Source organism: Podarcis cretensis, assembly GCF_951804945.1.
Source record: "Podarcis cretensis genome assembly, chromosome: 3".
NCBI classification, from domain to species: domain Eukaryota; kingdom Metazoa; phylum Chordata; class Lepidosauria; order Squamata; family Lacertidae; genus Podarcis; species Podarcis cretensis.
In genome coordinates this window covers 118,087,349-118,107,831 of record NC_137172.1, presented here as the reverse complement: position 1 = coordinate 118,107,831, position 20,483 = coordinate 118,087,349, and the positions used below count along the sequence as shown (strand labels likewise).

The 20,483-nt window shown below is 39.3% G+C and overlaps 1 protein-coding gene across 3 annotated transcripts in view; it reads right to left on the bottom strand.

The window, feature by feature from the left end:
- Positions 1-20,483, bottom strand: part of PPP3R1 (protein phosphatase 3 regulatory subunit B, alpha) — a 39,444-nt gene that overhangs the window by 16,988 nt on the left and 1,973 nt on the right. Inside the window, exon 2 of one of the 3 annotated variants that reach the window (XM_079970165.1) lies at positions 8,342-8,413. The exons of 1 other annotated variant lie outside the window; for it this stretch is intronic. In XM_079970165.1, the coding sequence (XP_079826291.1) occupies positions 8,342-8,413 (72 nt within the window). The remainder of the gene's footprint in view (positions 1-8,341; positions 8,414-20,483) is intronic. One more of the 3 variants, XM_079970166.1, reaches the window with a different exon arrangement.

Below are 20,483 nucleotides of genomic sequence, written 5' to 3'. Positions count from 1 at the left end.
GCAATACAAAAATAACAGACAAAAGAAGTTTAGACAGGATGGCTAATGAACACAATGACCTGCTTGGCCAACCCTTTAGTGAAAAGCAATGCTAAGCATATAGAGAAATATCAAACGTACTTTTCATTGATTTGGAGGCTATGTGGTCTACCAAACCATGTTGCTTTGTTGGAATGTGCTGTTACCAACAACCCATGGGGTAGGAATGAAACTGTACAAGTCAAGTAAGACACCTACAGTCTTCTGCCTCAAAGGAAAAAGTTTCATGTTACCTCATCACATTTTGTTCCAGAGGCAAGTTAAACCTCCACACTTTCAAGCAAATTAGGACCTGTATGTAGTGGAGCATCTGCAACAGGAGCAATCTTTTCCCTTTTAAAAAACACTGACCCCGAGGAACCATTCAGAAGCGAACTCACTATTTTCCTATGATTGCTTAAAAGAGAATTGCATACTTATATTGTTCCTACTCTCTCTCTCTCTCTCTCTCTCTCTCTCTCTCTCTCTCACACACACACACACACACACACACACTAGAGGGGAGTATTAAGTTGAATGTATGAGAGAGATCAATGAACCAACAGAGAAGAATGTGGAAAGGAATGTGGAAAACATGATGCATGGAAACAGGCAGCTTTGAAAAACAGGTCATAATATATGTGAAATTTTCATTTTTACTATTTTACTGTTTCAATGAAATTAGGAAGAAATGCTCCACCTGCTCCAATTACAGCCAAGGAAGTAGAAGCAGTGGATTAGGTATTAGACTGGACTCTTGGTTTCCTAGAATTGATGGATGAGTTGCCATAGTAAAATGACAGTGTCCATCTTAGTGGATATTGTATTGACACTATCTCAATCAACATGAATCACTCTCCCTCTGCTCCCACAAGAAGCGCTACAGTAAAATTACACTTTGTCGCTTCTTGGAATTGAAACTTGGCAGAGAGGAAGGAAGGTAAGCTATTGCCAAAAACAAAACAAAGGAAGGATGTAAGATGATAGTTTTGCCCAACATTTAAGTATTCTTGAATCAAGGAAGAACTTACAAACTTAGTGTGTTTATATGCATTTCACCTTCAAAATAAATTTTAGTTTGAACATCATGTAAACAGCATACTTGTCTGCTGATAATAATAGCTCTTGTTTATGGGTTAATAGGAAAAAACAACACTACCCTCAATCCAGACATGCAATCTAGAAATTCCAATTTCTGAAAACGTAAAGCAACAGTCCTTACTGCTTTTGGACATTCAACAGAATTCAGTTATAGACTTCACAGAATGGATATTATATAATGCCTTTCATGGAGACATTCCTTTCATCCACAGAAGACTTTTTGAGCTAATGAAGGAATCTCACCGGTGAAGAGGGTTAAGCAACTTTTGCCAATTTCCTCAGCCTGTCCCATCTGAACTTTGCCATTTGTCTCTATTGCTCTCTGTGTCTCTAAAGCACTTTGAGTTTTTTCCGAAATCTAGCAGCATAAATTAATGCTTTATTTATTTATTAAAATAAATACCAAACTGTATCAAATCAGTTCACAACAGTAAAAATAAAACAAAACTATACAATAAAAGCATAAAATGCTAAAAAGTTAAAAACAGCAAAGTTAAAAACAAAGATCAGTAACCCATTGTGGGAGATACCTCTTCATTGTCTGCATAGGCCTTGCAGAACAGAAGTTTTCAGCCAGCAGTTTAGAGGGAGATTTCCATCTCAACAAAACAAAGCTTTTGGAGAGGTTGAGGATTTGGTGACTGAAAAAGCAAGATCTTGGCTCATGGGGTTGGAAACAAAATGAAAGAAAATGGGGCATCTGTCTTTGGATGTGGGGTAAGAAGTGGTGGGTCTGGATTCTGCCTGCTTCACCGCCTCACCTGGAAATGGGGTTTGTTTGGGGAAAAGCTCTCTCTGGAGGGAGGGAGAGATGGCAAGGTAGCTGGGGATAGTTGTGAGCCGGCCAGATAGTCTGCACATAATTTTTCCCAAGAGGAGAGAAATTAATGACATCCCTTTTCTGAACTTGCTACAATTCTTAAAATGCACATTTTGGCCAGACAGTTATGATCAACTCCTAGTCAATGTCTGTACTCAGTCTTACAAGAGCTTCTTTTTGTCAAAAGCTCATACTAAATTATTCCTCCCCACTCCAGAAGCCAGGCATTCCCTTTAAAATCCTAATTTATCAACACTCGATACAACAGTACAATGGTTTGAAGGACTGGGAAACAAGTTGTGAGCTCACACACTCCCTCTTTCCCCATGACTGCCTGTTTAAGGCTACCCCTAGTTTGTTGTGGCAGCTAAACACCAAACCATGAGTATCGCTTGCCCTCTCTACCAAAGTGGAAATTTATTTCAGAACTATGGTTTCCGCTGATGGTTTGGAGAACAAAGCAAAGGGTAATCTATAGTTTTGAAACTCAGATGTCACAGCAAAGTAAACAGAAAAAGAGATGGAAGTTGTGTTTGTTAATGATGTAGAGCAGTGGACGGCAACAGTAGCTGCCCAGAGGACTTCTGAGGAGGGGGGAGGAGAGAAGGCTGAGGAAACACTCCACAAGGGAGGGTGTTTGAAAAAGGGTGACAGCCTGCCAGCTCTGCAAGCAAGGGGTGACATAATTGGGCTCCTGAGCCTTCAGGGTGCCGCAGAAAGAATGTAGTTGGTGAAAGGAGCAGTGGACTCAAAAGGTTGAAAATCTGATTCAGAGAATAATTTAAATTAAGATGTCATGTTTAGGCAAGATCTGAGGTTTAAAAAACGGAAAAACTGTATATAAAGAGAGCCTCCTGGTAAAGATTTTAAACAATCAAATGTCAGTCCAAATTTAATGGTTATGATTTTCACCAATAAATTAAAATAAGTGACCTTCTGTAAGTGACCTTCAGTACTAAAGGAATTCAAATGAAGATTAATACCTCTTGAACAGAGCATTTAAAAATGTAGACATCAGAGATAATGAACCACGGCAAAGGGGATTGCAGGATTTAGGATTACAGCCAGGATCAGGTCAGGTTAAAGCTGTTACAGCATTCAGCCACTGTTACGCTTCAGCACCAATGATTTTTAGTCTAGTTGTGATTATAGCATGCTTTATTGAACTAGGAACAGCTTTTTTACTTCTTCGACTTTCCTAAAATAACCGGCAATGCCAAGATCAACAGAGGCTTTGTGGGAGCTCTAGAGAACAAGCATTTATGAGGAGGAGGAGAGGGAGACTCTATATTCAGTAATCCCACCCTCCCCCGTGTCAGCTCCAGAGCAGGGTGTGTTTTTTTGGGAGGGGTTAGAGGGGGCAGAGGGAGTAATCACCAAAATCATCCCTCCATTCATTCAGTTACTGAGGTTGAGTCTGGATCCCACCCAGGGTAGTTTGAGAATCTTAACAGTAGTGTATGATAAACACAATAGCTATTTTGTAGTTACTTTTCAAAACACTTCTTTACAATCCTCTTATGACATACTGTGTATGTGGCTCATTTTTGTCTAGGATTAGCTCAAACCAACTAGCAGCTATTTTAAATGAAGCACTGAACCCCTGTTCCTGCCATGTAGTACTTTGGGCCACCTAATGCAACTCCTGCTTTTATTGTCATTAGTTAAGTACAAACTACACTTAATTCAGTGGCTACTGCCAGGAATTTTGGCTCAAGGAGGGTGGAAGAGATAGAATATAGGATTGTGCTTCTCTCCCTTCTAATTTACTATTGCAAGAGCCTAAGAGCATGAATCTGTCTTTTTTTTTGCTTATGCTACTCTGTAAACCAACACACTGGTAAAGTGAAAGTAAAAGATAACTTACCTGACTAGATTCCAGAATCAGGTTTGGTTTACCCCATATTGAATCACAGGTGTATAGTTGTGGGGTGTTTTCTTTTACATTTTATTTGTTTTTTTTACGCAAACAAAGTTAAAAGGTAAAGGTACCCCTGCCCGTACGGGCCAGTCTTGACAGACTCTGGGGTTGTGCGCCCATCTCACTTAAGAGGCCAGGGGCCAGCGCTGTCCGGAGACACTTCCGGGTCACGTGGCCAGCGTGACATCGCTGCTCTGGCAAGCCAGAGCCGCACACGGAAACGCCGTTTACCTTCCCGCTGGTAAGCGGTCCCTATTTATCTACTTGCACCCGGAGGTGCTTTCGAACTGCTAGGTTGGCAGGCGCTGGGACCGAGCAGCGGGAGCGCACCCCTCCGCAGGGATTCGAACCGCCGACCTTTCGATCGGCAAGCCCTAGGCGCTGAGGCTTTAACCCACAGCGCCACCTGCGTCCCCAAACAAAGTTAAACATTAACAATAAAAATAGCAATAGTAAAGGTACAAAAATACAAAATGAATAACATTTTTCATTGTATTATAATAATTTCTTGTGTATAAGATGCTTACTAACTTTTTTTATTCCTAACAAATCCTCCAAATTCACCATGTGACTGACTAGCTGAATACCTAGTTAAGCTGATTTCACCTACAACAATGCTCTTCCCCCAAAACATGAGCTTACAGACACCATCTTTTGCACTAAGCAAGATTGATAAATATTCTAATAGCAGGCTCTGGTAACAGAAAATGAAGGCTGCCACAAAGCTGCCACTTACTGCAGCCTTTGGACAAGAAAGTGATTATGTCAGAAAAGGAAGCCAGAAAGCGTGCTTTCAGTATGCTCCTATATTTAAAATGGAGTTGCTTACCTGGGCTTTCTCTCATCACTGGGCGACAAAGGTAAGAGGAACCAATTCATATATTAGCATTAAGAATGTACCCTTTTTGAGTTGAGCCAACTTCAGTAACATGGGTGAAAACCCTAATATTCAACAAGCTTTTCTCACATGGTTAACTTTGACCAGACCCATATGGGCAATGCTTCACTTCTCTGATCAACTATGTGTAGCACAGTATTCTTAAAACCACAGCATCAGGATAACAGAGTGTCCTAGCTCCCCCTGACTGAAAAAGAACTGGAACTCACAACTCCAGTTTTGCTGAAGGTTTTTCTTTTCAGACCAGACTGGTACATAAGGCAAGTCACAGGTTACAGGAGTCAGTGGGTATAAGAGAGCCAAAAGGCATGGCTAAGCATGAGCTAAGATGTTGAACCAACAAGCTACACATCCCCTTTGAAGAGTGGTGCAAGCACAGCAAACAGGTGAGTTCCTAGACTGGACAAGCAGTCCTTCTACTGGGTTAGGTTTGAACATGCCAGAGATTCTGTGTTCTAGGCAATGGATAAGGGGTAAGGACCAGCTCAGCATCTGAGAGACTCCCAGCTACCTCCTCAGGAGATGGCTCTTGTGCAACCAGGGGAGGTACCAGGGGCACCTCCTTGGCCTGCAATGCTTGGGCAGGCATATCTGAGGGGTTGGAGACAGTGATTTCTTCTGACAGAATGTGGATCTCCACCCCCAAGCCCACTAGGATCACACACCTCTAGGGGTTTAGCCACCATGATTGCAAACACACCAGCAGTGGCGGAGCATCATGCTCCGGCACCGGGGGGGGGGGGCGGAGAGCAGGCGGGGGCATGGCTGGCACCCCACCGGGATCACGCTGCCGCGAGGCAGTGCACTCCCGCCGCACCCCTCTTCCTCTGCCAGTGCACACCAGAACCCTCTCCTGTGGTACTATGCAAGTGCTAACGTCTCCCCTCCCAAAACTTAGTAGGAGTTCTTTTTACTAGAGTGAGTCTGTAGTTCTACTAGCACTGAAAAACCAACAATACAATCCTAATAATAACTGTCTATCCTAGCACTCTCCATAATTTCTGGGAAAAGGTGAGTGCACTGTCCCCCAAAAAGCATATACTTCCAAACCTGTATGAATATGCATGTATATATCCATCACCACATACATGCTTTTAATAATACATTTCAGGCTGTGAAGTGGTTTTTACCCCATAAAACAAAATTAGAATTAAAAAGGAGAAAAAGCCTTCTCTGCTTTCTTCAATCTACCCATAAATTTTCAATTTTCAAGAGTGCTCTGATTAGCAAAGGAATAGTTAAAATAAACCAAGGTTTTTAAATCAACAAACAGTGAGTTCAAATAAGTTTTTTGACAGTAAACAAACCTAGTTAAGCCACTAGAAAAAAATCAAATGTTTAAACATACAGTAGTTTAATAAACCTTTACTTAAGCTACAATCCTAACTCCACTTACTTGAGAGTAAGCCCCATTGAATTCAATAGGACCTACTTTGAGTAGACATGGTTAGGATTGCACTGAGTGTTGTATGCAAACCAGGCTATTCTCTTTCTGATAACCTACCTCAAACAGATTTTGAGGGTAATATAGGATAACCACACGTTTGCTAATATAAGCTCCTTGGAGGAATGGTAGGGTGTAATGTGATTAAATAAATGTGTGGTAGAGCTATGGGATATGGCGGTTCCAACAAAGCCTAGAAACCAGTGTTAGAAACTCATATATAAGCCAGGCGCCAAATGGCTTCTTAAACTAAGGTTGCAGTCGCCAAAACAGAATGTATACTTGCCATTTGGGGGCAAGATGGCTCTAAAGGAATATTCTTCACAACTGTGAGCAGGGCAGTGGGGTGGGGTAAGTGAAAGCAAACTACAACAATCAACTATAACATTTTTCACTGCTCCTACTCAGGCTGCACAGAAAAAGCATTTTAGTTCCTGAAATTCATTCTGATTGTGCATGTAAAATATAACTGATAGAATTCTACAGGATGGGGTATCAGTGTGTGTCAAGATCCAGTGATCCCCAGGCATGAATCTCCAGATGACGGAGATGTCAGGTGCCATGCTATCACCCACGCATCTTCACTTGGTTGCAAGTGGCCAATAGTCAGATGCAAAATGCAGCTGGCCCCTTGTTAATTTCAAACACTGCTAGAATCATCCCTGAAGCCCACCTAGAAACCTCTGTAAGCAGGACAAAACCTACCACTCTCCTATTCATCTTTATTTTTGTTGAACAAAACTGAACAGTTAGCTAGTGCAACATGAAGTGCCTGGATGGAATACCGTTGGATATAAGCTGCTCTGATGTTTCTTAAAGAAGAGTAAGTAACAAAATGAGCAAGGTACACCAGATTAAAGAGAAATGAGCTCAAGCTGGAGGTCCACACTCCACGATTTTAAAAAAAAATATCAGGTAAATTAACATAATTTATCAGTATTTCTAAGTGGCTAAATTTTTTTGAAACAGCCCTGTATTTAGGCACTATCCTGACAACCACAGGCAAGTGCATGGCAAATGAACAGGCTGGTGGAGAAGGCATGAAGCACTTCATTCCTCCCTTGTGCCTAGCACAGAAACTGCAATGAGCTGCTGCTCTTCTGTAAGCCGTCAGAAGGCAAGTAACATATAACTAACTATAGGCATGTATTTAATTTAGTATTACTTACAGACTTAAAAACTAAAACAATAGTGCTTATAAAGCTAGCCCAAAGTAGGTTGGAAATTTAACAAATAAATAAAACAGATACTAAAGGGTAGTAACAAAAGATATCTATAACACCAAGTGTCTTCTGCCACTAAAGGGCAAGAAAAAGTACATTTAAACTCCAGACATTTACATAAAATTTGGTAGAATATTGCTCTACAAAAATAAAAAAGGCTTTCAGGTACAAAATGCATTTGCTTTGATGCAAAAGGATCATGTAGTATTTTTAACTCCCACTGCAAACTCTAATGCATGTGATGTCTTGTTAGGTTCTTCAGTTTTGAATCTATTAAAATGTGGCTAAGGCTTGGAATTCCTGGATCAGTGCTCCTGCATAAAATATAAAGTAAGTTAACTACACTTTTGGAGTTGTGCTTTTCTAGATTTTTGAACTTTGCTCCCATCTAAACATTACCCTGTACTCTTAGCAGCTAAAATTTCCTGATTTTTTGTCTTTCATAATGATCAGTTTTAAACTGTTAAGACATAAATGCAAGACCGAAATAGACCTATTCATACTTCAAAAACATGAAAAAGCTAATGAAATTATGTCATATCTGAGGTTACTTCACCCAGTGAGCACGGTCTGTAGCCTCAAACCTGCTCAGCTTTAAAATTCAGTTCTATATGAAAAAATCCACACTCAACATCTATTTTCCTCTTCAAGTATACTTCAGTTTGGTATTAATTCCTCATTCCAGTTTTATTCAGGTTGGTCTAACTTGAGAGTCAATGAACAAAGACCTTGACTTTAATCTAGAAGATAAAGTCCCATCTCAGCTACAGACTCCCTATAAATGTGACCCTTAGCCGCAGTTCTGTTTGAAAAATGGAAATAATAGTATTCTACCTCCTCACAGGACTCTTGAAAGGACAAACATGATAGTAGTAAATTAAAAGGAATATGCTACTTCTGATTCTATTAAACTCACAGAAGAATGGTGCGGCTGCTTGCTGGTGCCGGACCTGCCTGGTACTGCTGTTGGACCTGCCTGGCGTTGCTGCTGCAGATGTAACATAATAGAGATTTTACACTTCTTTTCCTCTATATAAAATATGAGCCATGTGTTCATTTAGAAAGTGTCTTTCCCCCAACCTTTTATACAGATCAGTTTTCCATTCGCCACTACTTTTGATTTAAAAACCCGGCCTTCCATTATATTGACTAACTAATAATTTACTGTGGCATGAGCTTTCTTAAGGGATACTTCATCAGATCACAGTTACCTTTCCATGTAGGCTAGCAAATATGTCACAATTTACTAGACCTTTAGAAATACTACTCCATGACTTAAAACACTTGCTTATAATGGAAGTAGTTGCCCTGTGCTAGTTAATGTGATTATTTTGAAATAATTACTCATAGTCATTCACATAATAACTGGAAGGTTGGAGGGCTCGGTTCCAAATCCTGTATTTAGAGTCAAAACTTAGCCATAAAAGATATGTGCCTCTAAGCATGACAGAGTAGCTTTTCTTCACCATAGAGCAGTAATGACCAGCCTGTGCATTTTTAGAAATATTAGAAAGTCATGCCCCTTAGAACAGGGATAGAATGACATCATTGTTTTCTAAATCAGCCTCTATTTAAAATTAATCCTTTGCACTGGAGAAATGACCATCAATATTAATGCAAACAGAAAGACCCTCTTTTACAAATTGAGCCTGCTTTAATCCCACTCAGTTCTGAAATCTGCTACAATTGCTGGCAAATATGTAGCTCAGTTTTCTTAAGAGTGTTGCACTTTTCAATATGCATGCCTATTTCAGAGCTTGCTACAAGCAGCTATATGCATGCCTACTGTGGACAACAACTGCCTTAAAAGATCGCATGTGACCAGGAGAGAAGCACCAGAGAGGCAGGAACACTCAATATACACAACATAGTCAGGTGAAACTGAAGAAGCTCTTCAAAGGTAGGAAATAATTTCCATCCACAGCAACAGAAAGGGCACTTCAAACACATAACCAGAAGAAAAGCAATTTTCACATATTTCCCATCCCTCATGTAGCAACTTGAATCCTCAAAAAATCTGCTCCCAACCTTTGGGGGACTCATAGGGACAGCATGTGAGATAGTGTCACAGATTAATGAGGTATAGAATGATATAGAATGGAGGAGCCAATTTTCATCTAAGTGGAAGCTTCCATTGGATCACACACTCTTCCTTTCACTGAAGGACTACTTATGTGCATGGAAAGGTACCAGGAGACCTAATCTGTTTCCTTCAGGAATAAATAAATTCCAAAATTAAAATGTATTTAATACAAAATGATTGCCTGAATTGTGGAAGGTTTCAGAAATGGAGGAAAAAATACTAAGCTGCACGACACTTTAAAATGTAACCACACAAGTTGATTCCTTCCAAAACCAACTGTGTCCATTAGTAGTCTAAATAGACAAAAACAAGTAGGGTCCTGTAACAAAATGTTGCAGTGTAGAGTGCTTCTGTTTAGGGTTTAAGTTGCTTCACTCCATTCCTCTTCCCCTTGACCACAATAGCCAGTATTCTGTGCCCACTGAGAATGCTGCAACATATCTGTTTGCATGCTAGTTCAAAACAGCTGTGAAGCATCTCAAATTACCATTATAGGTGTTTAGCCAAACCCTTCCCACAGATTTGTCCGGATCTAAGTAGCTCCAACAACGCTACGAGCAAATAATCAATAGGCCATGTATTGATTGGCAGCTTTCATACATAGGTAACATCATTAGGAACATCATTATTATTGATACATAGTGGCTAAGGTGCCATGGGAATTTATAACAGTATTGTGCTTTTGGATTTGTTGCTGCATGAGCATAGACAATAAATCTGGTAGGGGCATCAGTGGCAGGGAACAGATTGATCCATCGGCAGCTAGCTGGCACTTACAAGAATTCCTACATGCCAAGGACCAATTGGAAATGCATTGCAATTCTAACTTGCCAAGGACCAACTGGAAGTGTATCTATCATGTAAGGTGTGGGGCAAATGGTGCAATTTGGGGAAAACAGCCTCACAGGCCAAATTAGGACCACTGCCTGACAAAATTAAACCTGTAGGCCAGAGGTTCCCTACCACTGCTCTAGTAGCAGACTTGGGTGACTGAATGCCTATCAGAATGGAAAATTAAAAAGACAGATAATGTTTGAGTTTCTCCAAAACAGTGGAGCAATCATCTGTAAGTTTCCAAGGCTGAGGGACTGGAGTTAAGAAAACAACTTATCTAATAGTCTAGTGGGGGAACTGTCAGGTTCACAGTGAAAGCCAGAGACAGTCTGTGTTTGCTGCTACTTTCTGTATGGTAATGTGGGGTGGGAAGACTGCTGTCCTCTCATAACTACACTAAATTCCTGGATTTCTCCATAGTTTTCTATGGTCAGATCTCACTTTCACCAAGTGGGTTGGGGGTCTAAATTAGGAGTTGAGAAATCTGTGGTCTTCCAGATATTATCAGAACCTCAACGCTCAATAGCTGCAGCCAGAAGGGCTGTTGAAGAGGAGTAATAGAACATGTAGTCCAACACCACCAGCAGAGCCGGAGATTCTCTTCTTTGGTCTAAAAGGAACTTGAGGTCAGGCAGGCTGTGAGAGTCTATTAAGTTGTATGGTTCAGAGAAACAGAAATACAGATCTTGTAGCATTCAGAGGAAATGGGAGATAGCCACAATCAGCTGAGACACAGAATGCTAAGTGGTGTGTGTCATTAGCAGGGGCATTGTGAGGCATCAGCACAGCTCCATGACACAAGTTTGTATAAAAAATACATATGTTAATTTCTCTTTAAAGATACCAATTCAGCCTGACTCTTAGACGAAAGGAATATACTCCAGTCACTTGAAATGAGATTTATTCCCTAAAATATCCTTTGCTTTTCATGAGAATGGTAAGGATTTGATCCAAAACATGTCAGGTCCACACATATTATAGCAGAGAGAAGCATATCTTACCTTTTCAGATGTTACATCAAAAAGTACAAAACACAGATGCATACTAGTATGTTGGAAATCAAGCAATTAAAGAAAATACTTGTACTAAACTAAAGAAACAACAACAACCCTTCATTGCCTGCAGCATAATTTTGGGTCCTATACATGAACTCTAAAAAGAATATATAATAACTCCACTTTTATAGAGCAGACACACCTGGAATATTTCATTTGCTTAGTGGTTAAGGGAGAGGAAAATGCTTTAACCCTCTCTACAGACATTTAAAGAGTAGCATTATTAAAAAGCCAGCTTGGACTATGATATTGCCATAGCTCAATTCATCTTCTAAAGGACGAGTGGGCAGATGTGGGGTTGGAATCTATCTGAAGGTCACCAGATGATTTGCAACAGATAGGCGCAAGTTTGATTCCTTATTATCAAATAACAAAAAAGCACTTCACCTAAATTTTAAAGATGATAGCATAGAAAATGGAAACCAAAATCCAAGGCCAACTTAACTGGAATTAAGACAAACACAAAACAATCTCCAGGGCAAAGCCATTATGAAAAGTTGATTACCAATATATGAAACCTTTTAAGGCAAAACAGTCACATTTTTAAAAAAGGACAGGAACACTAGCATTTTCAACTCTTATACTGTTAACTTAATACTTGATGAGAAATAAGTGCCCTTCCAAAACCACAGCCATAAGCAGAATTTATAATTTTCTATAAAGAAGAGTATAGATTCCAAGCATTTCCAGTCAAAAGACTAAAGCTATATAGCAACAGTATTTTCTCTTCAGGATCTGTAATACTTGTTCATTATTAAAATTGCTTTGGATGACATGTGGGGGGGATGGCTATTTTAAAAAAAAATTCTTCTGTGTGTGTATATATATATATATATGATCATGTAGGTAAATCAGGGGACCACTAACACTGCTATAAAGTAGTAGGTTTGCTACTAATGTTGTGTCTCTAATATTAAATTGGAAGCAATGAGCACAAATATTTGCTTATAAATCGGAATCATCCAAATGTCATCTTTGTTCCACAAGAGCTATCCAACTCAGGTGCACTATCCAGATAACAGCATGCCAAAAGAAAAAGTACAGCGCAGAAATGGACCTATTTAGCAGTACAGTATACACTTCAGCCCTGCCAACCTAGCAGTTCGAAAGCACGAAGTGCAAGTAGATAAATAGATACTGTTCCGGCGGGAAGGTAAACGGCGTTTCCGTGCGCTGCTCTGGTTTGCCAGAAGCGGCTTAGTCATGCTGGCCACATGACTAGAAGCTGTACGCCGGCTCCCTCGGCCAATAAAGCAAGATGAGCACCACAACCCCAGAGTTGTCCATGACTGGACCTAATGGTCAGGGGTCCTTTACCTTTACACTTCAGCAGACAATTAAGAAAACCTAAATCATATAGAAGGGAGAAGAAAGGAAGCAAAATCTGGTCACTAGTTAACCAGACCTTGGAAAAACCAGAGAGATTACTAGTGATAACTTGCTACACACCTATTATGCCTTTGTTCATGAAACAGTATTCCATGAAGCCATAGCAGTTAAAATTGATGCCCACTGACTAACTAGGGAACTTTATTGAGCATTTATTTCCCCCCAAACCTAAGTGTCACTAGTAGTAAACCTCTAGTATTATAAAAACTGTCAAAAATGACTTTGGATAAGATTTATGAATAATCACATGCAGTCAGAATTAAGGAACAATAACAGCTTGTTCATATATACAATTACTACTGCTGACTATTAGTAAAAAGTTATACACAGAGTATAGAACACAGATCCAGTGCAAAAAAGCATGAAACTACTTCCAAGAGTCCAAATGGATTTTAGGTTTCTTTTGCCTGTCCAGAAATCCCCTTGTTGCGTCAAAACAAACTGAACAAGAAGCAAGACTTTCTCTATATAAAAAATCAGTTTATAAAAAATAAATACCAAGTTTATCTTAAATAATAATTTGTTTAATTATCAAATCATATCTATAAAAGCATGTTAGCCTCTTACACAGAAAGCTTTTGTGTGCCAAAGCTGAATCAGTCTGTCAATTTCTCAGATATGAATATTTATGCTCGTACTTACTAAACGTAAGAATTTCATTTCCACCTGATGAAATCAACCTGTCTGCCAAAGAACTATCAGTCATGGGCATTTTATCTCTTGTTTGCCACCTTCTTTTTATGAGGCTAGGCTAAGGCAAAGTGAAGCAGAAATGAAAAATATTGAAAAGAAGGTAACATCATCCAGGATTCAGGTTCCTATATTCCCATCTTTCAAACTGTCAAGGCTATTCATGTTAAGAAAGTTTTATAAAATAAATATATTAAAGACACTGGGTTGCATACAACACTGTCTACAAGTGAGCTTAACAGACTTCTGTTTGGTCAATGGAACTTTGCAGTCCCCCCATCTCTCCTACAGTCCTCTGCAAACCCTAAACATCTACTCTAACAGATTTTGGGGCTGTGCAAGAGAAGAAGTGAATTCCTGCTGTGCAAACAGAAGTCTATACACACACTAGTTTCTGCCCATTCCTTCTATTGTAAAAAAAAAAGGAAAAGGAAAACCTGCAAAATATATATAGTGTGACACGCAAGACTGTGGTGAAAGAAACAATATAAGTAATATCCTATTTAACTGTAAATTAGTATGGCTTAATATTCAATTTGCACCGCTGCTTAGGAAATATATGAAGTAATCAACAGGAAACATGATTAAAATCACTTATTTAAATTGGCATTTTCCCCCTGTTGATTTAAATTGCCTTGATTTAATTCAATCCACGATGCCTCATGGCATACTTGAAATGGAGGAATTTCAAAAGCTGGTTAGTACTGATTACTTATTTGCAAATCTGCCAACAATGGACGTAACAGTAAAGTGAACATATACCCCTATTAAAGTTATTTATGCATGTACATGTGATCCAAACAACAACTCAGCTTAGAAACACTAATCACTATGAAAGATGCAGCTTAGTCTCCTGTTCTTAATTACAGTGGTACCTCTGGTTACATACTTAATTCGTTCTGGACGTCCGTTCTTAACCTGAAGCTGTTCTTAACCTGAAGCACCACTTTAGCTAATGGGGCTTCCCGCTGCTGCTGCGCTGCCGCCACACAATTTCTGTTCTCATCCTGAAGCAAAGTTAATCCGAGGTATTATTTCTGGGTTAGCAGAGTCTATAACCTGAAGCATATGTAACCCGAGGTACCACTGTATTTCTTTATCTAAAGGTATTTGAACTGCCCTTACAGCTGTTCAATTAATACTTCTTGGATTAGAAATATATTGATTAAAATATGAAGTAATAAAATGGGGGGGGGGGGCTAAATAAGTTGACAACTGGCATATGCCAGTAAATTTGTACAAGGTTTTACTTTACACATATTTTGTGCTTAATTACACACATGGACTAATGTGGTGCTTCAGGGTAAATGAGGACAAACTGCAGTAGGACTCCGGCTCTTGCACAGTTTTTTTCCTCCTCTGGTGCAGCCATGAGGAGCTCTGAATTGTTTGCTTTCATTTTTACTAACCTCAAATTGTTGTGATGCTTAATTGTATTTTAATGATTTTGTTTAATTGCATTTTTATTATTGATTTTGCTATGTTTTAAGCAGTTTTTGCTTTAACCAGTAAGCCGCCTTGAGTCCCATCAGGGGAAAAGGTGGGGTATAAATAAATTTGTTGTTTATTATTTACTATTGTTATTTATGATGATGATGATGATGATAATGTTTGAATAAGGATAAACTGCAAATAATGCTTAACGCTGGGTAGGAAAAACAAACCACAATTTACAAAGCTGGCTGGTTTTGACTAACTACAATCAACATTAGCTACCATATTTTTATGTGTATAAGATGCCCATACGTATAAGGAGACCTCTATTTTTTTGAACCCCAAATTAAGAAATCAGTATTCTAAATATCAAACAGAACAACTCTGATATTTTATTAAATATTCAAATCACCAGCACCAGCTTAGCAACCCCCGCCAGCGCCTGGTTGGCGGAAGTGGTAAGTGAAAGGGATGGTGTTCCCAGCAGCTTTTTCACAGCAGCCATGGGAAGGTAAGTAGTTTTTTAAAAAAGAAAAAGAAAAAGAAAACACCTTTGCATTCACCATCAATGTATGAGACAACCCTGAATTTTTGATAATTTTTTTTAGCAAAAAACATTGTCTTATACAAGAACAAATACAGTACAGTGGTGTCCCGCAAGACGAATGCCTCGCAAGACGGAAAACCCGCTAGACGAAAGGGTTTTCCGTTTTGGAGGCGCTTCGCAAAACGAATTTCCCTATGGGCTTGCTTCGCAAGACAAAAATGTCTTGCGAGTTCCTGCGGGTTTTCCCCCCTTTCCCCCCCTTTTTCTAAGCCGCTAAGCCGCTTAACAGCTGATCGCTAAAAGCCGCTAAACCGCTAATAGCGCTAATCCGCTAAGCTGTCAATGGGCTTGCTTCGCAAGACGAAAAAACCACTATACGAAGAGCCTCACGGAACGGATTAATTTCGTCTTGCGAGGCACCACTGTAATTTAGGGTCAGATGCAACACTAAACTGTGGTTAATCCAAATAGGGAAGTTCACAATCTCCTTCAGTATTTTTCTTTTTTTCTCCGAAAACGTCTCTGTATTGCAGGGCCAGGGTGTGGATGTGTGCCTGTAGTAACTTCACAGCACATTATCTCCATCACTTCTCTCTCCAGGATGCTTGCTCTAAAAGTTAGGTACTTAAAATTATCCATACTGAAATGAAGCAATACAGTACATAGTCTCTTGAGTATTGCTTGCTTGATTAAAAGATGGAATTCGAAAGCTCCTGAGAAGGGGAACAAGGGAAGAGCTTGTCCCTCGTCGTTGGTGACATCACATAAAAGATCCAGAAGGCAACACTCCAGCCACACAATGCACTAGCAAAGTTTGCTATCAAGGAGAAGCACAAAAAGCTGTCTTATGACTCACTCTTGATTGATCTAGCTCATTATTGTCCACTCTGACTGGCAGTAGTGGTTTTCCAGGGTTTCAGACGCTCCTCCCCCAAACCATGAACTGTGAGGCTATTTAGTACTATCAAGGACTAAGCCTTATTTAATAGGTATTACATTACAGTGGTGCCTCGCAAGACGAAATTAATCCATTCCGCGAGTCTCTTCGTCTTGCGGTTTTTTCGTCTTGCGAAGCACGGCTATTAGCGGATTAGCGGATTAGCGCTATTAGCGGTTTAGCGGCTATTAGCAGTTTAGCGGCTTAGAAAAAGGGGGGGAAAGGAAAAAAACTCACAAGAACTCGCAAGACGTTTCGTCTTGCGAAGCAAGCCCATAGGGAAATTCGTCTTGCGAAGCACCTCAAAAGACGGAAAACTCTTTCGTCTAGCAAGTTTTTTGTCTTGCGAGGCATTCGTCTTGCGGGGCACCACTGTACTTCTAAACTCTGCTCTGGTCAAGGGTTTATAGTCAATGCTCTCTTCAAAGGTGGACGCAGGCCACAATCTCAAATACTGAGGACAAACTGATTATACTACAGAGGCTACTACAGAAGAGGGACTTTGATTGACCTGTGGGGAAAGCATTGCACAGGATTGACTGTGCCTCCTCTCCACCTTCCAGAAGGAAGATGGAGTCCCTTGTTCTCAGCCAAATCCAAGCTTTGGCGAGGCCTGAGGAAGTCAGTGTCAGTTTCAATAAACTCAGCAGCCATCTTGTGGGCCTGACTGTCCATCCTGAGCAATGTGTTGTGGGCCTCAGAGTCACTCTCATCTTGGTCCCAGGGACATTTTGGTGAGGCTCAGGCTGGGAAATGTCTGTCGAGACAAGTCCTCTGCAGGGAGATGTTCTTGTTCATGGTCCTTGGAGAGAATCCCCTCCACATCCAGCACATGAATATGGGAGTCATAATCTCGGTCACAGATTTTAATCTCAGTCAAAAGTTTGGTGAAATACAAAATATTGCAACCTGAACGATGGTAACATATGGTATCCTAGCAACAGAAACTTAATAAGAGAAGATTGCATAATAAATGCACATTTTCTCTACAAATAAAAAATGAATGCAGCAAAAGTGTATAGAGGCCCAAAATTAGCAAGTGTACAGTATATATGCCTACAAAATATATAAAGATGCTTTATAATTTTTGTATCCTCACGGCTGTGAGATCTGAAGACCTGCTCCCTGCCTTGTAGGCCTTTTTCCACCTCACTCTAGCTGCAGAAGCTGAGGCTGCTAAACTGACTCTTGGGCTGGGATATTATTTAAAGAATTCTATCGGTAATAATTTTGGGGTCTTTATTTTTGTTCTTATGATTTAGGTGGAAATTGTTCAGTCTGGTTGTGTGCTTTTTGCTGTTTTATTTATTGCTTATTATTACTTTTTATGATTGCAATTATGTAATTTTTACATGTTGTAAACTGCCATGAGCAGGTTTCAACTCTGAAAAGTCAGCATACAAATAAAATTATGTATGAATGTAGTGCAGCACTTCTCAAATAATAAGCATGTCCATCAACTGCCCATGGAATCCCTTTTAAATGGTTTGCCAGGCCTGCAGGTGGAGTAGTGATAGTTGTGACAATCAAGGGAGCCACAATGCCACTTCTGTGTGACCAGGCTGCTTTGTACCTCTATTAGGGATAATTTATTTCAAAAAATAAGTTTGCGATAGGGCAAGGAAGTCTGCTGTTTTAAGACCAAAAACCTGTTGGGCATGCACAACTCCTGGGTGTGCTTAATCCCTGGATTAAGACGCATATGCTTGAATAATCTAACAGGCAACAATCAGGATTTAAAAGTGGAATTCTTCTGGTAGACCCTATGAAAACTAAAGGCTTCATCTATTCATCTCTTAACCAGATTTATCACCACTTGCATAGAAATACCTGAAACTTAGCTAAATATGAATAGCAATTAACATTCCAAAACAATCCTGTAACATAATGATACAGATTTCATAAAATAGAGAAATCTGCACACCAGAATATTCTTAAAACGATTATGAACCACTCTGAGTTTACTTGAACGTGAAATGCAAATTGTTATAATGAAACCCCTCAAAACTATTTATTCTTAAGTAGTTCTTTTTAACAACCTATCCAAACCAGGTTTACTAACAACAAAATCTGATTAACTTTAATTGGATGGTATCCAAAATTAGCCATACTCAAAGTAGACCTACCGAAATCAATGTATTTAAGTAACTTGTCTATTGATGTCAATGGATCTATTATGAGTACAACTTAGTTGAAATCACTTATTGCAAAAACTTTCAAGCATACATACTTAGGATTGAAGCCTTGGGTTTTTTGTGGGGTTTTTTTTGCTTGTTTGTTTAGGTAATAAACAGTACATGCTGCTGAACCTTGTTAAAGAATGTAGCTTGCAACTATTTTGAATTATGCTCAACAAATGGCTCACATTTTAAGTCACTTTTTAAAACAGTTCACCTTAATACTGTGTTTTTCTGACACACATTTCTAATTCACAATATACAACCATTTCAGCCTTGAAGATATACTACACACAAGCTACAAATAAGAAAGATTTTAAGCAACTGACATATTACAAAAATCAAGCTATGGCATAAACCTTTTCCAAGTCTACCCCCCCCCCAAAAAAAAAAAACATATTTTGTTACAAAAGAAAAGGCAATAGATAATTTAAGCTAACAAATGTTTGTAGAAAAGGGCGTTGATTCTTGGCACTAGCAGCAAGCAGGAGACACCCCTAGTGTTGACATAAAATACTACAGCAGTAGTATTACTAGATTAATTTTATAGCAGTGAACAGCAAATTTTGATCGCCATGATTTTTAGGTAGGCAGTTCCTTTCTACCTCATCTTCCTTATCCACTGAAACCTGAATGGTCATGGACGTATCAACTCCTATATTCCGGAGTTAACATTACTTAATGAATCTGAAATACATATTATCAGGCATGCTTTGTGCAAAGGCTATGTGCACTGTAGCATCTCAGTTCAAATATGAAGATCAAACAATGCTGTACCACAGCAAAAAAAAAAACACAACACAAAAAAACCCCAGCCAGCACACTAGAAAAATATTAATTTTTTTAATCCTGCCTTTATGTTTTGGTGCACAAGACCCCTGAACAAATTTAAGTCACAATTTTAAAAAATAAAATAAAAATTTGTAGAAAGAGGATGTGTACAAGTGGAGTACACATTCCTATGGTGAAGAAAGGGTGGCTAATGCATTAAATGGTGAGAACATGTCTGTTTATTAGCACCTAGCAGAAGGTTAGTAAAGAGGGGGTTTATCTGTATAGTTCAGGGACCACTGAGAAAGATCAGTGAATGGGGATTATTATTTTTGTGGTGGTGTATACGAGGAAATTATGGTGTTGGGACAATTATAATGAGGATACTGAGGTAAAGTGTAGTCTAGATTAATGAAGGCTACATAAAAAGTGTAATAAAAATTGCTGTGCAGGTTATGCTTGAAAGGCAACTGAATAATATGACACTTTAGTACAGTAATTATTTTGGAAATGGGTTCAAGGCTTCAAATGAAATTAGAATGACCTTTCTCTATGGTTGCTTGTGGACAGTAAAGGGAAAGGAATATGACAGATAGAGGCAACTGCAAGAAGAAATTAATATAAATCTGACCAGGAAATGAAAAATTATGAACACATTTCATTACAGCACAACACAAATCCAGGAGTTTTCACTATGTGGAAGTTCAGGCAGAGTAATGGAATTAAAATGGGATAAAGGAATGTTGTGAAGTCTGTGAATGCTACAGGGCAAAACAGTTAAGACAGCTACTGAGAAAGGCAGGATCCTATGCAAAATCCTAGGCACATTTACCTGGCTGTAAATTCCATGGAACACAGTGATACTAACAAGCAGGCATGCATAGCATAAGGCTGAATATACACACAGTCAAGATGATTTAATATTGATTTATAAAGCAATCTTATTCAGAAGCAAGTCTCACTGTGCTCTATGGGACTTACCCCCAACTAAACATGCACAGGATTGCAGCCTTCGTTACACATCTGATGAAGTGGCCCCTAGTCCATGAAAGCTTATGCCATAGTAAATATGTAAATCTACGAGATGCTGCAATAACCATTTTTGCTGCAACGGACTAGCATAGCTAACCACCTGAAACTA